This window comes from Lynx canadensis, chromosome C2, assembly GCF_007474595.2.
Source record: "Lynx canadensis isolate LIC74 chromosome C2, mLynCan4.pri.v2, whole genome shotgun sequence".
Classification (NCBI taxonomy): Eukaryota; Metazoa; Chordata; class Mammalia; order Carnivora; family Felidae; genus Lynx; species Lynx canadensis.
The window spans coordinates 7722409-7741522 of NC_044311.2; the positions used below are offsets into that span (position 1 = coordinate 7722409).

The 19114-nt window shown below is 42.5% G+C and overlaps 1 protein-coding gene across 4 annotated transcripts in view; it reads left to right on the plus strand.

Moving 5' to 3' along the window:
• The window catches only part of LOC115523343 (myosin VIIA and Rab interacting protein), a 373872-nt gene that overhangs the window by 143140 nt on the left and 211618 nt on the right, over positions 1-19114 (plus strand). For all 4 annotated transcript variants that reach the window (XM_030329285.1, XM_030329288.1, XM_030329290.1 and 1 more), the window contains exon 3: positions 9947-10168. In XM_030329285.1, coding sequence (XP_030185145.1) covers positions 9947-10168 — 222 coding nt within the window. The remainder of the gene's footprint in view (positions 1-9946; positions 10169-19114) is intronic.

The following is a 19114-nucleotide window of genomic DNA, read 5'->3' on the forward strand; positions in this document are numbered from 1 at the left end:
GCCATCCCTTCTCCCTGCTACACCTGTGACAGACACGGCTAACTTATCATGACTCTCTAGCTCCATTGAGCCTGTGTGCCTCCTCTCAACACATGGTGCTTCACCATCTACCAACCAATCAGAGTTGGCGTGGCAGTGGACAGAGAAACTACAAAATGTTGATAAGCTTTTCAGATGTCCATTGTAGTTGGGAGGGAGCTAGACCAGATGTTGGATGCCATTGCTAAAAACCAGACTAACCACGGTCAACGTCCTTAGTCATTTGGAACAGGCAACTCAAAACCACGAGATGTCACTTCGCACCCACTGTTCCCTGTACTCGAGCAACAAGTGAGTGCTGAGCATTCTTGTCCAGATATGAGCACAAAAACCTTCCTGACATACAAACGAGGTGACTCAGTGTTACAGATACTCAGACCACTGGGTTTCTTGCTAATCCAAATGAATAACTAGTATTTGCTTATTGTTGCTTTGCTCATTTAAAATCTTGAGGCAACTCTAGAAAGTAGAAATTGTTACTGCCACTCAAAAAGGATGGGGTGGTTGGTAAGTGGCTGAGCTCAGCTACGCCCTCTAGCTTCTGACCCATCCCTCTTTCCCACACGGCTGACCATTTGGGGCCTGGTGCTTCCCAGGACATGTCAAAGCAGGTACCTGGTCTTGCATGATTCTTGGTTGATTCTGCAACCAGCTGCTACAAGTTCTCCTATATAATTCTGTTCGATGTCTTTCTCCTTGAGGTACTACAGGGCATAGAATGCGATAAATGAGAGATGGTTCCAGAAAAGGGCATGCTACTCCTCCACTCAGCCTCTGGTTCAAGACACTCCATTTGCTTAGAACAAATTCTGGAGGGTTTGGTACAGTTTTCTTATTAGATACTCACTTTTAAAATGCCATTGGAGTTTGCAGCCCTGTGTATCAGGAAACAAAACTCATCAAGCTCAAGTGATCCTGTGGATTGACTTCACAGAGCTCTTTTGATCCCCAAAGAGTTTCCTTCCTGGATGTTTCATCCCATTTAATTTAGTGTCTCTGAAATATCAATAGAAGCTGGTCAATTGCCGAGACTGTTCTTATGTTGTTTACAGATGTCAGAGCTGTCAATGACTTAGCTTCTGCTCTAAATCTGAGAGCCTAGAGAACAACATCTTCATGCCTTCAGGGAAGAAAACCCAAAAAACCTCTACTTGTTTCCCTGTAAATACTTTGGCCAGCCAAGTATAACTGATCAGCTGGCCTGATGTAGCATCCCCTTCTAATTCTGGATTCAGCCTCCCCCATCTCCCCAGTACTTAAGCAACAAAGAAGTATTGGGCACAGTTATGCAGACCAGTTAGTCCTGCTCATATCCTGGCAGGTGTTTAAGCCACCTCAGGACACCTGAAGATTGTCCTGCAAACACTCCTGAGTTGTTATGGAAAGATGTTTGTGATACATTGCTGTTAAGTGAAAAATGAAGTTATAAAACCGTACATAAATTTCCAGCTCTAGTAGCAAGGTAGGATAAGCTAGTGCAATCCTTCTTTGTCCAAAAAACACTAATAAAATACAAGATTTAATATGAGAAAGAGAAGATATTTGCAAATCATGTGTCTGGTAAGGGACTTATGTCCAGAATACATAAAAAAAACTTATAAACAGCAACAAAAAAAGCCAAATAAATTTATCTTCTGTTTTAATTAATTTATTTTTTAAGGTTTATTTATTTTTGTTTTATTTATTTTTGAGAGAGACAGAGAGTGCAAGCAGGGGAAGGGCAGAGAGAGAGGGAGAGAGAGAGAGAGAGAGAGAGACAGAGAGAGAGAGAGAATCCCAAGCGCCTGGCTCCACACTGTCAGCCCAGAGCCCGACGCTGGGCTCAACTCATGAACCATGAGATCATGACCTGAGCCGAAACCGAGAATCAAATGCTCAACCAACAGCTACCCAGGTGCTGCCCCAATAGTCTAACTTTAAAGAGGGCAAAAGGTTTGAATAAACTTTTCTCCAAAGAAGATGTACCACTGGCCAACAAGTACATGAAAAAGTGTTCCACGTTATCCGTCATTAGGAAAATGCAATGGAAACCGCAATATGATACCACCTCACTGTCCCTAGGATGGCTATAATTAAAAAGACAGACAATAGCAATCGCCGGTGAGAATGTGGAGAAACTGGAACCCTCATGTGTTGCTGGTGGCGATGTAAAATGATGTAGTGATTTGGAAGAGAGGCCGCTGTCTTAGAGGCTTCAACATAGCATTACTATACGACCCAGCAATTCCACCCCCGGCATTCCAAATATGGATTCACACAAAAACTCGCACATGAATGTTCACAGCAGCATTGTTTGTAATAGCCAAAAGGTAGAAACCGCCCAGATGACCATCAGTTGTATGAACGGGTAAATAAAATATGGTGCATCCACAAATGGAATATTCTTTGGCAGTAAAAAGGAATGAAGTGCTGATACATGCTACAATATAAATGAACCTTGAACACGTGCAAAGAAAGCAGCCAGACACAAAAGACCACATGTGAAATGATTCCATGTGTATGAAATGTCCAGAATAGGCAAATCCATAGAAACAGAAAGTAGACGAGTGCTTGGCAGGGGCTGGGTGGGGAGGCCAACAGTGGGGAGTGGCTGCTTGATTGGTATGGGGTTTCTTTCGAGGATGAGGAAAATGTTCTGGAATTAGATAGTACTGATGGTTACACACCTTTGTGAATGTACTAAAAACCACTCAAACCGTTTAATAGGGTCAATGTTATGGCATGTGGAGTATATCTGAATTTTTTTTGAAGTCGGGGAAAAGTAAAAAGGGAAACTCCCAGAGGGTGGGAGTAAAGAAGGAAGTAAAACCAGAGTGGTCAGCCTAGTCAGAAGGGAAGGAAGGGGCTACAGGCTCTGACGGCTAGTGACTGCAGTGTTAATTTCTGTACAGGGGCAGGAGATGTGGCTTGAGCCTTTGGAGGACAAGCAGACGGAAATGAGACACATGTATAACATTCAGCATTGGAGGGTTTCACTCTTAGTGAGGGGGGCACCCGGGAAATTTCTACTCACTGGCTTAGGGGAACTACAAAGCAGGTGACCTTTGCCTAGACCCCTGGGTGGAAGAAAATAACTCTCCATTAAGAAATCAAGCCTCAAAGTCCCAATCCTGCAGTACACATGGGGTTGAAAATCCGAATTTTATTATTCATGTGGCACAGGATTCTCCAAGCTGAGAAGTGAATATGAACCTGGTCTGGAATCAATAACCTCTCTGTGATGCCTCGTGAAAGCAGGTGCATAGCCGCTCTGCCATGACACCTGCACAGAACAGGTGCACCACAGGAGGAGTGAGCTTGGCTGACGAGGACCTCAATCAAAGTGATAAACCATGAAAGCAGAGACTTCACCCTGAGTAAGACTTAATAGACACATCCAGTAGAGGAATCAGCACTCCTTCTCAGAATTTAAGATAATGTAAGAATCAGGAAGAGGGTATAAAGGAAGTATGTTTAAAATAACTAAAAAGATTTAAAAAAATCAATAGAACTCATACTGACTTGCACAAAAGAGAGAAGACAGGCAAACTTCAGTGGGAAAAAAATCAATACAACTTCTGGAAATGAAAGTTAAAGTCAGTAACATTTCAGAAGAGTTAAACAATGGAGAAAACGTGAATGAAGAAAGAATTTCTAAACTAGAAGCTAGAACTGAAATATGTCTCCTGAATGTATCTCAGAAATACAAAGAGATGACAGAAAGATTAGGAGGCATGGAAGAACAGGGAAGGCTTGACATAGAATTCCAGAAGGACTGATTAGAGAAAATAGAGCAGGGGACAACACTCAAAGTTATAATTGGAAAATTCTTTAAAATTAGTGAAAACTTCGGGGCTCCTGGGTGGCTCAGTCAGTTGCACATTTGACTTGTGATTTCGGCTCAGGTCATGATCTCACGGTTCATGGGTTCAAGCCCTATGTAAGGCTCCATGCTGACAGTGCGGAGCCTGCTTGGGATTCTCTCTCTCTCCCTCTCTTTCTGCCCCCCCCCCCAACTTATGCATGTGCTCTCTCTCTCTCAAAGGAAATTTTAAAAAATACTATAAAATGAATGAAAGCTTTAAAAAAATTACCAACAGTTCCAAGCAGAACAATGCAAAAAAATCCTCTTTTAGACACTTTATGGTGAACACCAAATGGAACACCAAAGACAAAAACAAAACAACAACAGCAACAATAACAACAACAACAACAAAAAACAAAATAAAAACTCTCAAAAGTAACCAGTGAGAAAAATGAGATTTCCTACAAAGGAATAATCAGACTAACAAACTTCATATTACAACTTATGATGTCAGAAAAAAAAGGACTAATTCTTTTAATATTATCTGGTGCTTTTGGAAAAGAACTGTCAACTTAGGATTCCATACCCATTTAAAACATCATTCCACTTTAAGGATGAAATAGACACTTGCAGCAAATGAAGATTGCTAGCATTTTCCTTGTGGGAAGAATTGCAAGAAGTTCAGCAATTAAAAAAAAATTAACAGGAGAGCAAACATCAGAGGCAAGAAGCAATGACGAACAAAGAAATCTGTAAATGTGGATAAATCTATACAAATGTCAACTTAAAAAATAGTAAATGAATTCTGCCTCTGGTATGGACGAAGTAATCTCCTATTGGACCAACCCTCTTGCAGATAAAAAGTATACTTTCTGGGCACAACACAAAACCATTTACTGCACAGCACCCCATTTGCAACCAAATCCAAGAGGTACGAGAGGGATGTTGCCACTTGGAGGAAGGAAATGGCCCCAGAATTTCCTGTGTTCAGGGCTTTTCGTCTGAGAGCAGGCCCCAGACTGCATCACGGGGGGTGGCTAAAACTATGGCTGAACAATATTAAGAATAATTTTTGCAGCTACAAACCAAGATCGAACCAAAACAGTCTCAATAATAACATAGACCATTAGAGGGAATTAACACGATGTTGATGAGGGGAAAGCTGTTAACAGTAGGTGTTAATCCCAGTATGCATGTTAACCACTAAAAGAAGTAACAAAGAACATAAAATGCCAGATCATGCTTGGGAAAGCAAAGACAATGAAGAAAATCAATGTAATAGAAAGGAGAAAAGGAGAAAAAGAGGAAACAAATAACATTAGATAGAATTAACAGTAGATATAGCAGTAGAAATAAATCCAAATGTATTAGTAATCTCAATATAAATGGTTTACAGTTTCATGGGAAAAGAGATTCTCATACAGTATGAAAGTAGAAGATTCAGCTACATTCTGCTTATAATATCCCAATCTGAAATATAATACATATGGTGAAAGTGAAGAGGCATAAAAAGATATACCCCGGCACACCATCAGTTTAAAAAATCTAAAATATTAACAAAATAACTAATATAGACTATAAATATAAGACAGACTTTAAGACAAAAAGCATTATTAGGGATGAAGAGGGTTGTGTGTGATCACAAAAGGAATATTTCATGAAGTACATAACATTTATGAAACTTGATGCACCTTACATGATAGTCTTAAAAAACATGACATGAAAAATTAACTAGAATTGAAGAGAAATTGTAAATCCACAATTATAATGGGAGAATTTAATGTCTTATTCTCAATGGATAGAGAATAAATATTCTTTTCAAACACATATGGACTTTACAGCAATAGAGCTTGTAGTAGGCTATCGTGCAAGTCTTAACAAGTACCAGAGAATTCACTTCTTCCAGACCCTCTTCTCTGATAAAAATGTAAAAAAAAGTAAAGGTAAAAATCAATAACAAAAGCCATATATTTGGAAATATGTTAAATTATTTTTTTTTAATTTTTTTTTCAACGTTTATTTATTTTTGGGACAGAGAGAGACAGAGCATGAACGGGCGAGGGGCAGAGAGAGAGGGAGACACAGAATCGGAAACAGGCTCCAGGCTCTGAGCCATCAGCCCAGAGCCTGACGCGGGGCTCGAACTCACGGACCGCGAGATCGTGACCTGGCTGAAGTCGGACGCTTAACCGACTGCGCCACCCAGGCGCCCCGAAATATGTTAAATTATTAAAAGTAAGTGTGTTTTACTTTTTTAAGGTTTATTTTTTAGAAGTTAGGGAAAAAACTATATACAGAAAATCCTGAAGACTGAAAAAAAAAAAACCTGATAAACGAATTCAGCAAAGTCTCAGGATACAAAATTATATACAAAAATCTGTTTCATCTCTACACAGTAGTAATGAAGTAGCAGGATAAGAAGAAACAATCCCATTTAAAATTGTACCAAAAATAATAAAATATCTGAGAATAAACTTAACCAAGGAGGTGAGAACTACAAAACATTGATGAAAGAAGTTGAAGGCAACACAAATGCAAAAATATTCCATGCTCATGGATTGGAAGAATCGATATTGCTAAAATATCCATACTACCCAAAGAAATCTACAGGTCCAATGCAATTCCTATCAAAATACCAACAACATTTTTCACAGAACTGGAACACATACTCCCCAAATTTGTATGGAACCCCCAAAGACCCCGAACTAGCCAGAGCAGTCTTGTCTTGTAAAAGCTAGAGGTATCACAATCGCAGATTTCAAGACAAAGCTGTAGTAACCAAAATAGTAGGGTACTGGCACAAAAATAGACCCATAGATCAGTGGAACAGAACAGAAAGTCCAGAAATGAGCCCACACTTACATGGTCAATTAATCTACAACAAAAGAGGTAAGAATATGCAATGCAGAAAAGAGCTACAATAAATGAAGCTGAGAAAACTGGACAGCTACATGCAAAAGAATGAAACTGTACCATTTTCTTATGCTGTATACAAACATAAACTCGAAATGGATTAAAGGTCTAAATGTGAGACCTGAAATCATAAAATTCTTAGAAGAGACCACAGGCAATAATTTCTTTGATATTGGCCATAGAAACATTTTTCTAGATATGTCTCCTAAGGCAATGGAACCAAAAGCAAAATTAAACTATTGGGACTACACCAAAATAAAAAAAAACTTCTGCATAGCAAAGGAAGTCCTCAATAAAACAAAAAGGCAGCCTACTGAATTGAGAGAAGATATTAACAAATGATAGATATGTCCAACAAAGGGTTAATATCCAAAATACAGAAAGAAGTTAACAACACACTCCCCAAAACAAGTAATACAAAATCTATTTCTGCCCATAAAAATGGGCAGAAACCTGAATAGACACTTTTCCAAAGAAGGCATACACATGGCCAACAGACACACGAAAGGATGCTCAACATCAGTAATCATCAAGAAAATGCAAATCAAAACCATGAGATATCACCTTACACCTGTCAAAATGGCTGGAATCAAAAAGACAAGAAGTAACAAGCGTTGGTGAGGATGTGCAGAGAAAGGAACCCTCGTACACTGTTGATGGAATTGCAAACTGCACTGTTGAAAACAGTATAAGGCTTCCTCAAAAACCTACAAATAGAAATACCCTATGTCCCAGTAATCCCACTACTGAGTATTTACCCAAAGAAAACAAAAACACTAATTTGAAGAGATACACGCCCCCTTGTGTTTGTTGCAGCATTATTTATAATAGCCAAGATATGGAAGCAGCCCAAGTGTCTATTGATAGATGAATGGATAAAGAAGATGTGGTATTTAATCCAATGGAATATTACTCAGCCATAAAAAAGAATGAGATCTTGCCATATGTAACAACATAGATGGATCTAGAAGGTGTAATGGTGACTGAAGTAAGTCAATCAGAAAAACAAATAACATATGATTTCACTTATATGTAGAATTTAAAAAACAAACAAAGAAAAAAGAGAAACAAAAAACAGACTCTTAACTATAGTGAACAAACTGATGGCTACCAGAAGGAAGGTGGCGGGGCAGGGGTGGGGGGGGGGAATGGGTGAAGGAGATTAAGAGCACACTTACATGATAAGCAGTGATTAATGTATAGAATTGTTGAATCACTGTATTGTGCACCTGAAACTAACATAATATTGTATTTTAATTATACTTCAATTGAAAGAAGAAAAGAATAGAGCAAACTCAAAACCAGTAGAAGGGAGAAGTGGTAAAGGTGAGACTAGACTTTATTGCGGCGGAAAATAAATAAGCAACATAGACCAGCAACCAAATGCTAGCCCTTCATTTAAATTAATAAAATAAATAGACCTCACAACTTACTGATCAAAGGGCAAAAAAGCTTAGGGTCAACTAAGCAATATTTGGAAAGAAAAGGAGACATGATTACAAATATAGCGGTGGTCTTAAAGTCGTGAGAGAAATCTGTGAACCTCTTTATGCCAGCATTCTTGAAAATCGAAACAAAACAGACCATTTCCTAGGCTTCAAGATCAAAACAGTACATATAATACCATTTTAAAATAAGAAGGCAGGGGAGGGAGAGAGAGGCAACAGAAAGAGAGGGGATTGGGGAGAAGAAGAAGAAGGGTGAGAGAGGGTAGATACCTAAAATAGCTCTGAGTAGTAGAATACAGGTAATTCTAATATTTGTCCTTTCTGCTTACCTGTGTCCTGGTTAATTTACTCCCATCCCTAATGTGTCAGGCAAGGGCAACTCCTATCCACGCAGCCATTGTTCACCATTTAGGCCATGGATTTTGAGAATTTGCTTCTGGTCGGGTGGGCCACGGAGGCCCCTGGAAAGAAAGGGGTCAGGAGGAAGCCTGGATGTGCAGAGATGGGACAGCATCATGGCTGGTGGTGGGCGGGGGGAGGCAGCCTACGGGCCAAGACGGTTGAGGACTTGAGCCCCATCTTCTCATTGTCTTCTCCATTGTGTGTCTCCTATAAAGACACTTCTCATTGGATTCGGGGCCCACCAGGGTAATCCAGGATGATCACACCTCAAGACTGTTCACTTGATTACATCACCCTTTTCCCCAAATAAGGCACATTTCAGGCTATGGTGGTGGGAGCACGGACATACCTTTTTGGGGCCACCATTCAACCCACTGCAGGGGCTGTATGACTGAGAGGTTTATAGAAAAAGGAAGTACTTCTAAATGATGAAAGATACCATATGGCATGTAGAAAAGACAAGTGCAAGACGGGAGAAAGTATTTGCCACATACATCGTAGATTTATCTGGAATGAACTGCACCATCACAGACTGAGGGTGGAAAAATGAGGTACTTTGCTGTTACTGTTTGTGGGCATCCACTTTTGTGGCAGGAAAACCACTCAAATTTGCCAGGTCACAGTAACTTGGCTACTTGCGGTCAGTTTTTCCTTAGGTAACTGGGCCTGTTTGGGGGCATCCTTGCCTCTCCGAGCTTCTCTTTCCTTCTCCCTGAGTGTAGACAGAAAGGCAGGCAGCGTGGTGTTTTGCATTCATATGGCTGGCCGTGTGCCCAGTATGACCGTGAGCTCTTTGGAAGAAAGGATTGTCTTTGATCCAGTTCTGAATCAGCAGTGCTTGGGATTTGCCCATCACCCGGGGAAGCTTTATTGACTTACATCGATTTGAAAGCTTTTAAAATCCCTGGGTGCGTTAGTTTCAGGGGAGGTTAAAGAGGACCGGGGCTGCATTTATCGTATTCCCAGCAGGGCTGTTGTGAGAATTAATGTTTTAGCATGGATGATCTCCTGCTCCTTTAGAAAGGCATTAATTAAGTGAAAGGTTTTATTTTTCAAGGATGTGCTTAGTTTTATGATAATTTGTATCTCAACCTATTGTCTGAAATAGAAGTAATGAGGCTCTTGGGCTTTCTCGTAGAAAATGCGACCCGCAGAAGTGCGCAAGAATTAATCCACCAGTAGGGCTCCTCTCTGGATATCGCGTCAAGCAGTTGGTCTCTTGGAGTTTGTCGTTTGGAGGGCAGGTCGTCCGGGGCGGCGCGGCCCGTGGGGGGGCCCGGGGCGGGGGGTGCTTTACGGAGAGAGCGTCCTGACCGGATGCGCTGTTTCTCTTCCCCCCCCCCCCCACCTGCTGGCCCAGCGAGATGAAGCAGAAGCTGGCCGAGGAAGGCAGCAAGTGCAGCATCCTCTCGAAGCACCAGAAGTTCGCGGACCACTGCTGCATGCGCTGCTGTTCGCCCTTCACCTTCCTGGTCAACACCAAGCGCCGGTGTGCCGACTGTCAGTTCAACGTCTGCAAGAGCTGCTGCTCCTACCAGAAGCACGAGAAGGTGTGGATCTGCTGCGTCTGCCAGCAGGCCAGGTGAGTGGCCGAGTGGGCTCGTCAGGGGCCCGCTGGTGGCCCCGTCTTCCTTCAGCCGGGTGGGAGCAGCAGAGGCCGGCCGGGCAGGACGAGAGTCCTGACCGCGTGCAGTCGAGAGATGGCCCAGGTGCACCGGACACCACACGCCCTTCACAGAGAGAACGAGGGAGGGTGACGCTTCTTGTCCGGCCTGACCAGTCACCCCTTCGGCTGGGGGGCACAGAGCACCGGGCCACCAGCGCTAGGGTTTGGAGAAAGCTTCCCAGGAAACAAGAAATAAGGGCAGGATGGTAAAGATGAAAAAGCAATGCTAACGTGAAAGTGGGGTGGGGATGATGGTCTCCACGTGAGGGAAATGGCTAGCGTGGAGTCTCACGGGGACACGTATTTTTATTCTTCCCTCAGTGACTGGCAGAGCATTTGTTTGATACATTGAGTATTTGGAACCCGGTAAGCCTGATGAGCCAGGGCCTGGCGTTTGTCCTTTGGAATTCTTAAATCTTTGCTGATCCCAGCATCTGCAAGGCACATTCGTATTCATTGCGTCCTTCATAATGCCTCCCGCCGTGAGCAAGATGGGGTCTGGCCCGTCCCAAGAACACACACAGGAGCCCCTGCCCCCCTCATCTTTTCCTTCTTTCTTCCTGCTTCGTTTGTTCACTTCCATCCTTTAACGTATCAAGTCCCAGCATTTTCCCGTAAAGCTAGTTACTGCGGATGACTGCCAAGCGCCCTTGGGATCGATCCCCAGGGAATCTGTCTCTGAGCTGTAGATACCAGAGATACCAACTGAAGCAAATGGGGTTTGTTGAGCACTCATTACCCAGGGTGGGGTGCTGCCCAGGTTCTGCGTATGACTTTCAGAGCAAGGAATCCATCCGAGTCTCCATATAGCAGCTCCTTGGTAGAAGGAGGAGAAGCTCTGTGGCAACAAAGAGAAGGAGGAGACTTTAGTTGTATGTGAGCCTACGATTGAGAGTGGATGATGCAAAGAGGTACATCCTGCGCCTTCCCTTTCTCGGTAAAGTTGGGTAAAGTTGGGTTAAGGTCAAGTGCTGATAACAAGAGAGTTGCCTGTCGGAAGAGATTATGTGCAACAGAAGTTGGAGACCCAGGCTTTGGAGCTGGGTCCTAATCATTGATTTGTGTACTTCCAACCGACGGGATCATCGTGTGTTTTGCTCCAGCCGTGCTCAACCTCACGTATGTAGACATGAGGAAAGTAGACGGCCGGGCTCTTCCTGGATTGGGGGCGGGGGGGCGGGAGGGGGCCTTTCAGAGCTTTGGGACAGATGCAAGGATACGGAGTTCAAGATATTTAAAATGTAGAAATTAAAATGATAGACTAATCTAGATGGTGAAGGAAGGAAAGTCAGAAAGGAGCTGTAAATGGTGGGAAGAGAACGAAGAGGTCAGTCAGCTAGAAGTCCCTGGTAAAGTTGAAGAACTGTGACCATGGGGGTATTTAGCAGAGAAAATTTTGTGTACCGGAAAAGATGTTTGAATTAGTGGTCTCTGAAGTGGATCCGTCGGGAGGTGAACATGGGCATAGGAGGTTGAGGTCTAGCTGAGGAAGCCACGGGACTAGAAGGCAGGTGCACATGGATTCTAGAGTGACCAGGTTGATGGCAGAAGTATGATGGCGATCCAGGTGACACAATCTCACTGAGCAAAGAGGAGGAACTAGCAGGCCAGGAGGTGATAGCAATAAGGAGTAGAAGAGTGTGGTGTGGCCGGATATCACAATTGTGTATCTGGGCGGGTGTCACACAGCATTTGGCTCAAACACCTGCCACGGCACCACAGTGCCGCACCCGTGTTCGTGACCAGCCTAGTCTGTGGCCAATACCTTCAACTCCATTTGGAGTACCAGAGCCCGGCATGTAGGAGACACGCACATCTCTGTGGGTTGAGTAACAGAACAGGACAATGTTCCAAAGCAGCCAAATGCATGGTGCAGGTGAGACTTCAGGAATTTTAAAGAGAAGGGATCCAGAGAGTGTTGGGGCATTCTTTTTCTGGAAAACAGGGGGACCCCAGATGGTACTCAGGTTGGGAAGAGGCATCACAGGGCACTCTCGGACAGGGTGTGCCATGAGCCAAAAAGATCCCACAAGGTGTGCGGAGGGCCCGGGACAGAGCCCTCTTGCAGTGGTATGCAGAATTTAGGTCGGTTTAGGCGAAGAATTCGGGTTTGATCCCCAAGAGGTTGTGGCATCATTGAAATTCAAAGCATTGAGACTCTAGCAGTCATCAAAATACGCTATTCTGTACTATTCTTCATGTATTCGTCTCCACACAGCAGGAAATACTAGCTCTTGCACGATCTTGTTTCTTTTCAATTTTTCTCTTTTCCTCTTCTTGGTGGATCAGAAAAATCGCCACCTTTACTCAACAGCTAATAGCAATAAAACCTGCAATCACAGCCTTTCAACCCCACATCCACCCCAAGTTGTGTGTATGGGTCTGTTACCAGTTCCAATTGAATGGCACACTGCTTTCCTCAAACAGTAGTGATGTTAAGTGAGTTCTATACTGCCTCGGGATCATATCACTGATGAATGGAAGAACCTTGCCTTGAGAGCCAGTCTGCCGATTGAATGCCGTGCTGTTTCATTTATACTAGATTGTCTCAAGAAATAGTCAGATATTGAAAAATGAGCCATAAATGGGGCAGCAAATGGTTTATAAGACTATAGTTTAAATTTCCATTTTATATTTCGAGCCACCTAAAGAGGAGGCAGGAAGCTCAGGTGACCCCACTGACCTGAATCTTGCATCATTTTCGTGTCGACATCGCGTGACAACTCCCTGAGTCTCAAAAGAAGGACGTCAGAAAATAAAGAACCATTTGTAGAAGGGATACCTTGAAAGATATCCAAAAAACTAATGTAAATTTGCTCCATTAGTTTTTTAAAGAAGGGTGGGGATTCCTGAGAAGTCATCCACATTCAGTGCCTCTAGCACAGATAGAACACACCCACACTTGTTTAATCAAAGTTGGCAGAAAGAGGATCCTGAGGAGAAGTTGGGAATTTTTCTGTTTTAATCTTGTGTAATGTCATGTGGGGACATTTCTGGGAGTCTTAGGATTGTAATAATATTGTCTGAAATCAAAGGAGATGAAAAAGTGGAGCTTGTTCCCTGTTTTCTTCAAGTTCATCATAGGAACTCGTTTAGGGAAAAAATCCGTGATGCATGTGGCAGGTTTTTGCTTCTAGAAATTTCTCTAAGGCCCAATGTGGTAGAGAAGTATGCCTGGGTCAAAGCACCTCAGATGTATGACCTGTGGGCTGACAGTCTTTTTTTTTTACATTTTGAAGGATGCCTCAGAAGAGTTTATTTTTCTGATGTACTAACAAGCTGTGTAACTCCTCATTGCCACACAACAGACACAGCTATATTCATCATGTGAAGCATTTAAGGGCCACTGTGACCTGAATCATGTCTGAAAAATTTCTGACTAGTAACAGCTTTTAAAGCCTGTCCAGTTTCTTGAAACAGAAAAAAAAAATAGTTTACAAGAGATTACGGAGACTAAATACAGATTTTACCTGGCAAAAGCTGGTGTCATGCTGGGGGATGGCATCGTGGGCACTGTGCCTCCCTCCATGTTGTTCATTGGTTCCTCTACTCCTGGGGCAATCTGAAGTTCACCTCTTGGTCTAGAAGTGATTTGTTTTATTTTGGATATTCTTCCAGTAGATTCACAGTCAAGCAGTGAGATTTAAAACCGCTGTATATGTCAAAATCTATGAAGAACACATTCGGTGCGTGTGTGTGTGTGTGTGTGTGTGTGTGTGTGTGTGTGTGAAATCTCAATGAAATGGTTGATAGCTCTGTGACATTGCAGAGGTGAGCACTTTGGTGAGGCCACATTTAGACCCATTTTTCACTGCCCACTGGCCATGATGTGCTTTTTCCCTTCCTATGTAAATTAATCTCATTTTTGTTGCATTGGTTTAATTTCAAGCTGTTTATCCAGTGGCTATACCATATGCATATGGAGCCATGAATGACTATAATGATAAGAATTCTGGTCCAAAAAAATTAAGGGGCTAAGAATCGAGGGTAGACATTTATGCAGAAAAATTAACAAATTGCATCAGAAATAAATGCCTATCAGGCACCTGAGCCTGTCTCTGGTGTAGTTCTAAATGAGCGATTTGGATTAGAAATGTAGGGTTCATTAGGGAGGACCCAAATCATGTCTAGTCTCTGTAAAAATAGTAGAATCTGTAAATTCACCTTTCTTCTTTTTTGTCTCATGCCCTAGTGTTCTGTTTGGTTATTTATTACAGTAAAAAATATTTCAATTTTAAATGAAAATTCCCTTTTAATGGTCATTGCTATAATTATGATGCTGGTTAGTTCATCATCCGTTCTTTTGCTTCATATGTTTTGCATTAAAATATATTTTTATTGTCAGTTTAGAATTTTTAATTTTGGGAAATTAACAAACCTTAGATGAATTTATTATAGAATGAATGATGGATTACTTATTTTAGAGATTATATAGCCAATCGGATACTACTGAATCATTCCCTCTGTCATATACATACATACATACATACATATATATATATATGTAAATTGATCTTCTCAACAACTTCTTGTATAGATTTATCCAAACACTAAAAATAAGGATGTAATAGTAGTTGCATTTTAAGAACTTCTACAGGAAACAAAACTTTCAGAATGAGCCCAGACCTTGCTTACCAGCCACTGTCATTTGCGGTCAAATTGATTCAAGAACAACACTCCTATTTTCCTTGGGAACAAATTGGCTTCCTAGTTCTTTGCTTCATTATAAAAATTGTTCTCTCTGATTTTTGTCACTTTGTGCTATTATCTTTAACACAGACCAATTTGGGAGATTGTTGTCAGGGAGTGAGAAAAAAAAATTATCCTTGGAATTGAAATCAAAACACATCTCCTCATTATGCTTGTGTCATTTGCTTTGTTTTTTTCTGAGACAACTTAAGGCTTCGTTTCTTTTCACTTGGAGCTGAATATCCTTTACTTCTTTCTGATCGTTTATTCCTTGGGTCGTCACACAGTCCACATGATTCATAAACTAGCATTACTGACCTTTTGGTATAAACTCCACAGTATGTTTGAGAGATACCCCAGTGGATTTGCAATATCCCTGAGGAAGATACAGTAATATTAAAAATTCTCATCATATGATAAAGACATTCACAAGGGAGCAAATATTTGGAAAATATTGAACTTCACTAGAACGCAAGGGGGTAGAGATTTATGCTTCAAGTAGTTTTGTTTTCCTCATTAAATTAGTGGGGTCTTTTTTCACCATTCTACTCAGTGTTGATGACAGTGGACTGAGAAAGGCACCCTTATCCATTGCTGGTGGAATCGAAATGGGCATTATCTTTTACCGACACGTATCAAGAGCCTTTAGCATGTCCAAGCCCCTGAACCCAATCATTTCATTTTTGAATACTGCACAAAAATGAGGTGTGCTGAATTGTTTGTAATACAAAAACAGAAGTAATCTAAATGTCCAACAGCAGAACAGTGGAAGAAAATTAGGGCGTATTCAACTTAATAGATTATGATGAGGCCTTTAAAGTAGTGTATACATTGTATTAGCAAATACAAATTTACAAGGGTAAATTCTTACATTAAAACATTATATTAAAAACTGCAGTGTAGGGGTGCCTGGGGGACTCCGTCGGTTAAGCATCCGACGTCAGCTCAGATCATGATCTCGCGGTTGGGGAGTTCGAGTCTCCCATGGGGCTTTCTGCTGTGATCACAGAGCCCACTTCAGATTCTCTGTCCCCGAGTGTGCTTACGCTCTCTTTCTCTCTCAGAAATAAATAAACATTAGAAAAAACTACAATGAAAAATGTGTGTACAATATAATTGCCGTATAATAAAAGAAACAAAAAAGACTGAAAGGGAATACACTATCAATGCTGTTAACATTGGCATTGGGAGATAACATATGGATAAATCATTTTTCTCTTACCTCTATTTTCCAATAAGTTTCCAAATTTCCCACATTTTACGCATGTGCTTTTATAACCAGGTGTACGTAAAGCAAACATGAAATCTGGGATGTGCTCCTTTCTCGCCTTCCCATTCCAAATCCTCTCGCCCATCACCTCGGTGTTGCTGTTCCCCCAACAGCACCCTGCTTTCCGCCACAGAGCTAAAACCACTCAGCTTCCCAGGGAAAATGGACCCGTCAAAGGGAACTTGTGTTTTGAAGGCCCATATAACGGGCACTTTAGGTTACAGATAGCAGCCTGTCTATAACAGATCTCCACAGAGACTGTGACTGCAGCACTCAGACTAATCATTGTCAGAGTGACCTGAATCATGAGGCAGTTGGGAATTTGGAAAACTATAAATTGTCCCCAGTGAAAGCTAAGCATCTAAATTCTGGTCACTGATTTTTTACTATGAATAGATTAAATAACAAATATATCAAGAGTGCCTGCTAAGGGCATGGGATTGAATTTGCCTTTTCAGATGAATTATTTCATGTAACCCTCATAAGAACTCTGAGAGAGGGCAAGAGATTAGCCCCGTTTTAGAGGCAGGACGGTCTGAAATGTGGAATGACCAAGTGGCTAGCCAAGGTCACTTTGTCAGTCTCAAGTTCAGGAGTCTCCTTACAACCTCCCCAGGAATGCAGCCTCTGGGCCCCTCTCCTTCAGCTGCCCGGCAGGCCTCCTTGCTCAGCCAGCCACCTGGACCCTATTTTTAAGTCTGCAGAAGCAGGGGACAGCCTGTGCTCCCAGACGGTGTTAAAGGGATAGTGTAGATTTCAGTTCCTCTTGACGTGCACATTTGCACTTCCCGTACAGCCAGAGCAGTGAGGACAGACTGAGACACGGGAGGGAACATCAGGGAAGGAGGACAAGTGCGGTAGCTTCACAGCCCATGCCACCACATGGCACTCCCCTCCCGTTGGCCCTTCGGGCTCCTCACAGCCCCACTTACCTGAGATGTGTCACTCTAACGTGCATCCTATCTGTGCCATCAGGGTCGAGTGGGTACTGTATCCGTTGAATGACTGACTGAATCTCCGAAAGCCTGCATTTTTAGGGAAGATACAGACTATGACATTGTGTGACATTGAACATTAAGAGCATGAACTAAATCTTTGAGCTATTTTTGGTAAACCAGTGGCCTCTGAACACATCATTCTAACAGGTTTTAAAAAAAGAAGATTTGGGGGCGCCTGGGTGGCGCAATCGGTTAAGCGTCCGACTTCAGCCAGGTCACGATCTCGCGGTCCGGGAGTTCGAGCCCCGCGTCGGGCTCTGGGCTGATGGCTCAGAGCCTGGAGCCTGTTTCCGATTCTGTGTCTCCCTCTCTCTCTGCCCCTCCCCCGTTCATGCTCTGTCTCTCTCTGTCCCAAAAATAAATAAACGTTGAAAAAAAATTAAAAAAAAAAAAAAGATTTACTTTGATATACAAAGTTTAGTAGGCTTTGATGAAATCTGCAGTATTCACAATGAGCATTTAGGTTACATTATTAGGCTGAAAACCATGGGTTTTATTAGTGTGTTTACATAAGGAGCTATGATGGCTAATTTTATGTGTCAGCTTGGGTAGGCCACGCTCGCTGGGTATATGGTCAAACAATAGTCCAGATGTTGCTGTGAAGATATGTTCTAGATCAGATTGGCATTTAAATCAGTAGACTTGGAGTAGAGCAGATTACCCTTCATTATGTGTGAGCCCCATCCAGTGAGTTGAAGGCCTTTCGAGAAAAAAGATTGATTTCCCCAAGGAAGAAGGAATTCTGTCAGCAGATGGCCTGTGGTCTCTAGATGCAACAGCCACTCTTCCCTGAGTCTTCAGCCTGCTGGTCTACCCAAAAGCGTTGTTTTTTTGTTTTGTTTTTTGATTTGCCAGCCTCCATAGTCCTATGAGCCAATTTCTTAAAATAAATGTCTCTCTCAATAGATGATAGTAGATAGGTAGATCGATCGATAGATAGATGGATATAATCTCCTATTGGTTCTTTTTTTTGGGGGGGGGGAACCTTAACTAAGAACGGGACCTCCAAGGAGGGCAGGACAATGGGAGATGGGAAGTGGAAAGGAGAGAAGTAAAATGGGACCCCTCGTGGTATATTGTCCAGCCTGGCCCCTGAGAGAGAGGGAGCCACAGGCAGAAGCAAAGAAGCCATTTTCACCATGGAACATGGGACTCAACAGTGTTGCTCTGCAGCCTAGGGCACAGTGTATGATGTAGACATGGGGAGAGAGGCATTGTCCTTTGAGGACAGAAGCTCAAGCACAAGAAGGATTATTGTCTCTGGTAGCACTGAGGGGAGCTGGGCAGTGATTTGGCATTTGCCCAGGAGAGCAGGGCTTGGCAGCAGAAATCCAGTGGTTTCTCTACAACTGGACGTTAGCAGGGGCTGGAAAGGGGACGCACCACTAGTGACTTCCTGCAAGACTTCCCGAGAACTCCAAAAAACACCCAGGAGACATACCGTGGGTGGAGGCTGATGTCCTGCTTCATCCAGGAGGAGACACAGAACCCGTACCGTTGGAATTGTTATTAAGATGACCTTATATATGTGTTTCCCACAGGCTGGTGGCACTTGGTGAAATTCGGGTTGCAGTCGTAAGGCAGGCATTGATTTGGGCAAAGCGAGGAGAAAAGAAACCCTAGGATATTGAAACATTGGTAGATGGACCACCTCAATAAGCAGGCCTATGACCCTGACAATGCCAATCTGATCCTCTCTGGGAATTTGAATCTTGGGTGGAGCAACACATCGATTGAGGACGATTAGAGCTGAGTCATCCCAACATGACAACGTCCCAAATGTTGACCAGGGGTGATGTTCCCATTAGTGAGAACCCTGGTCCGCACCTCAAGTCTTGGATGTTCAACTTTCCCCTTAATTCTTTAAGCCACCGGATCTTTCCATTAAATTACCTTTTCACAGAA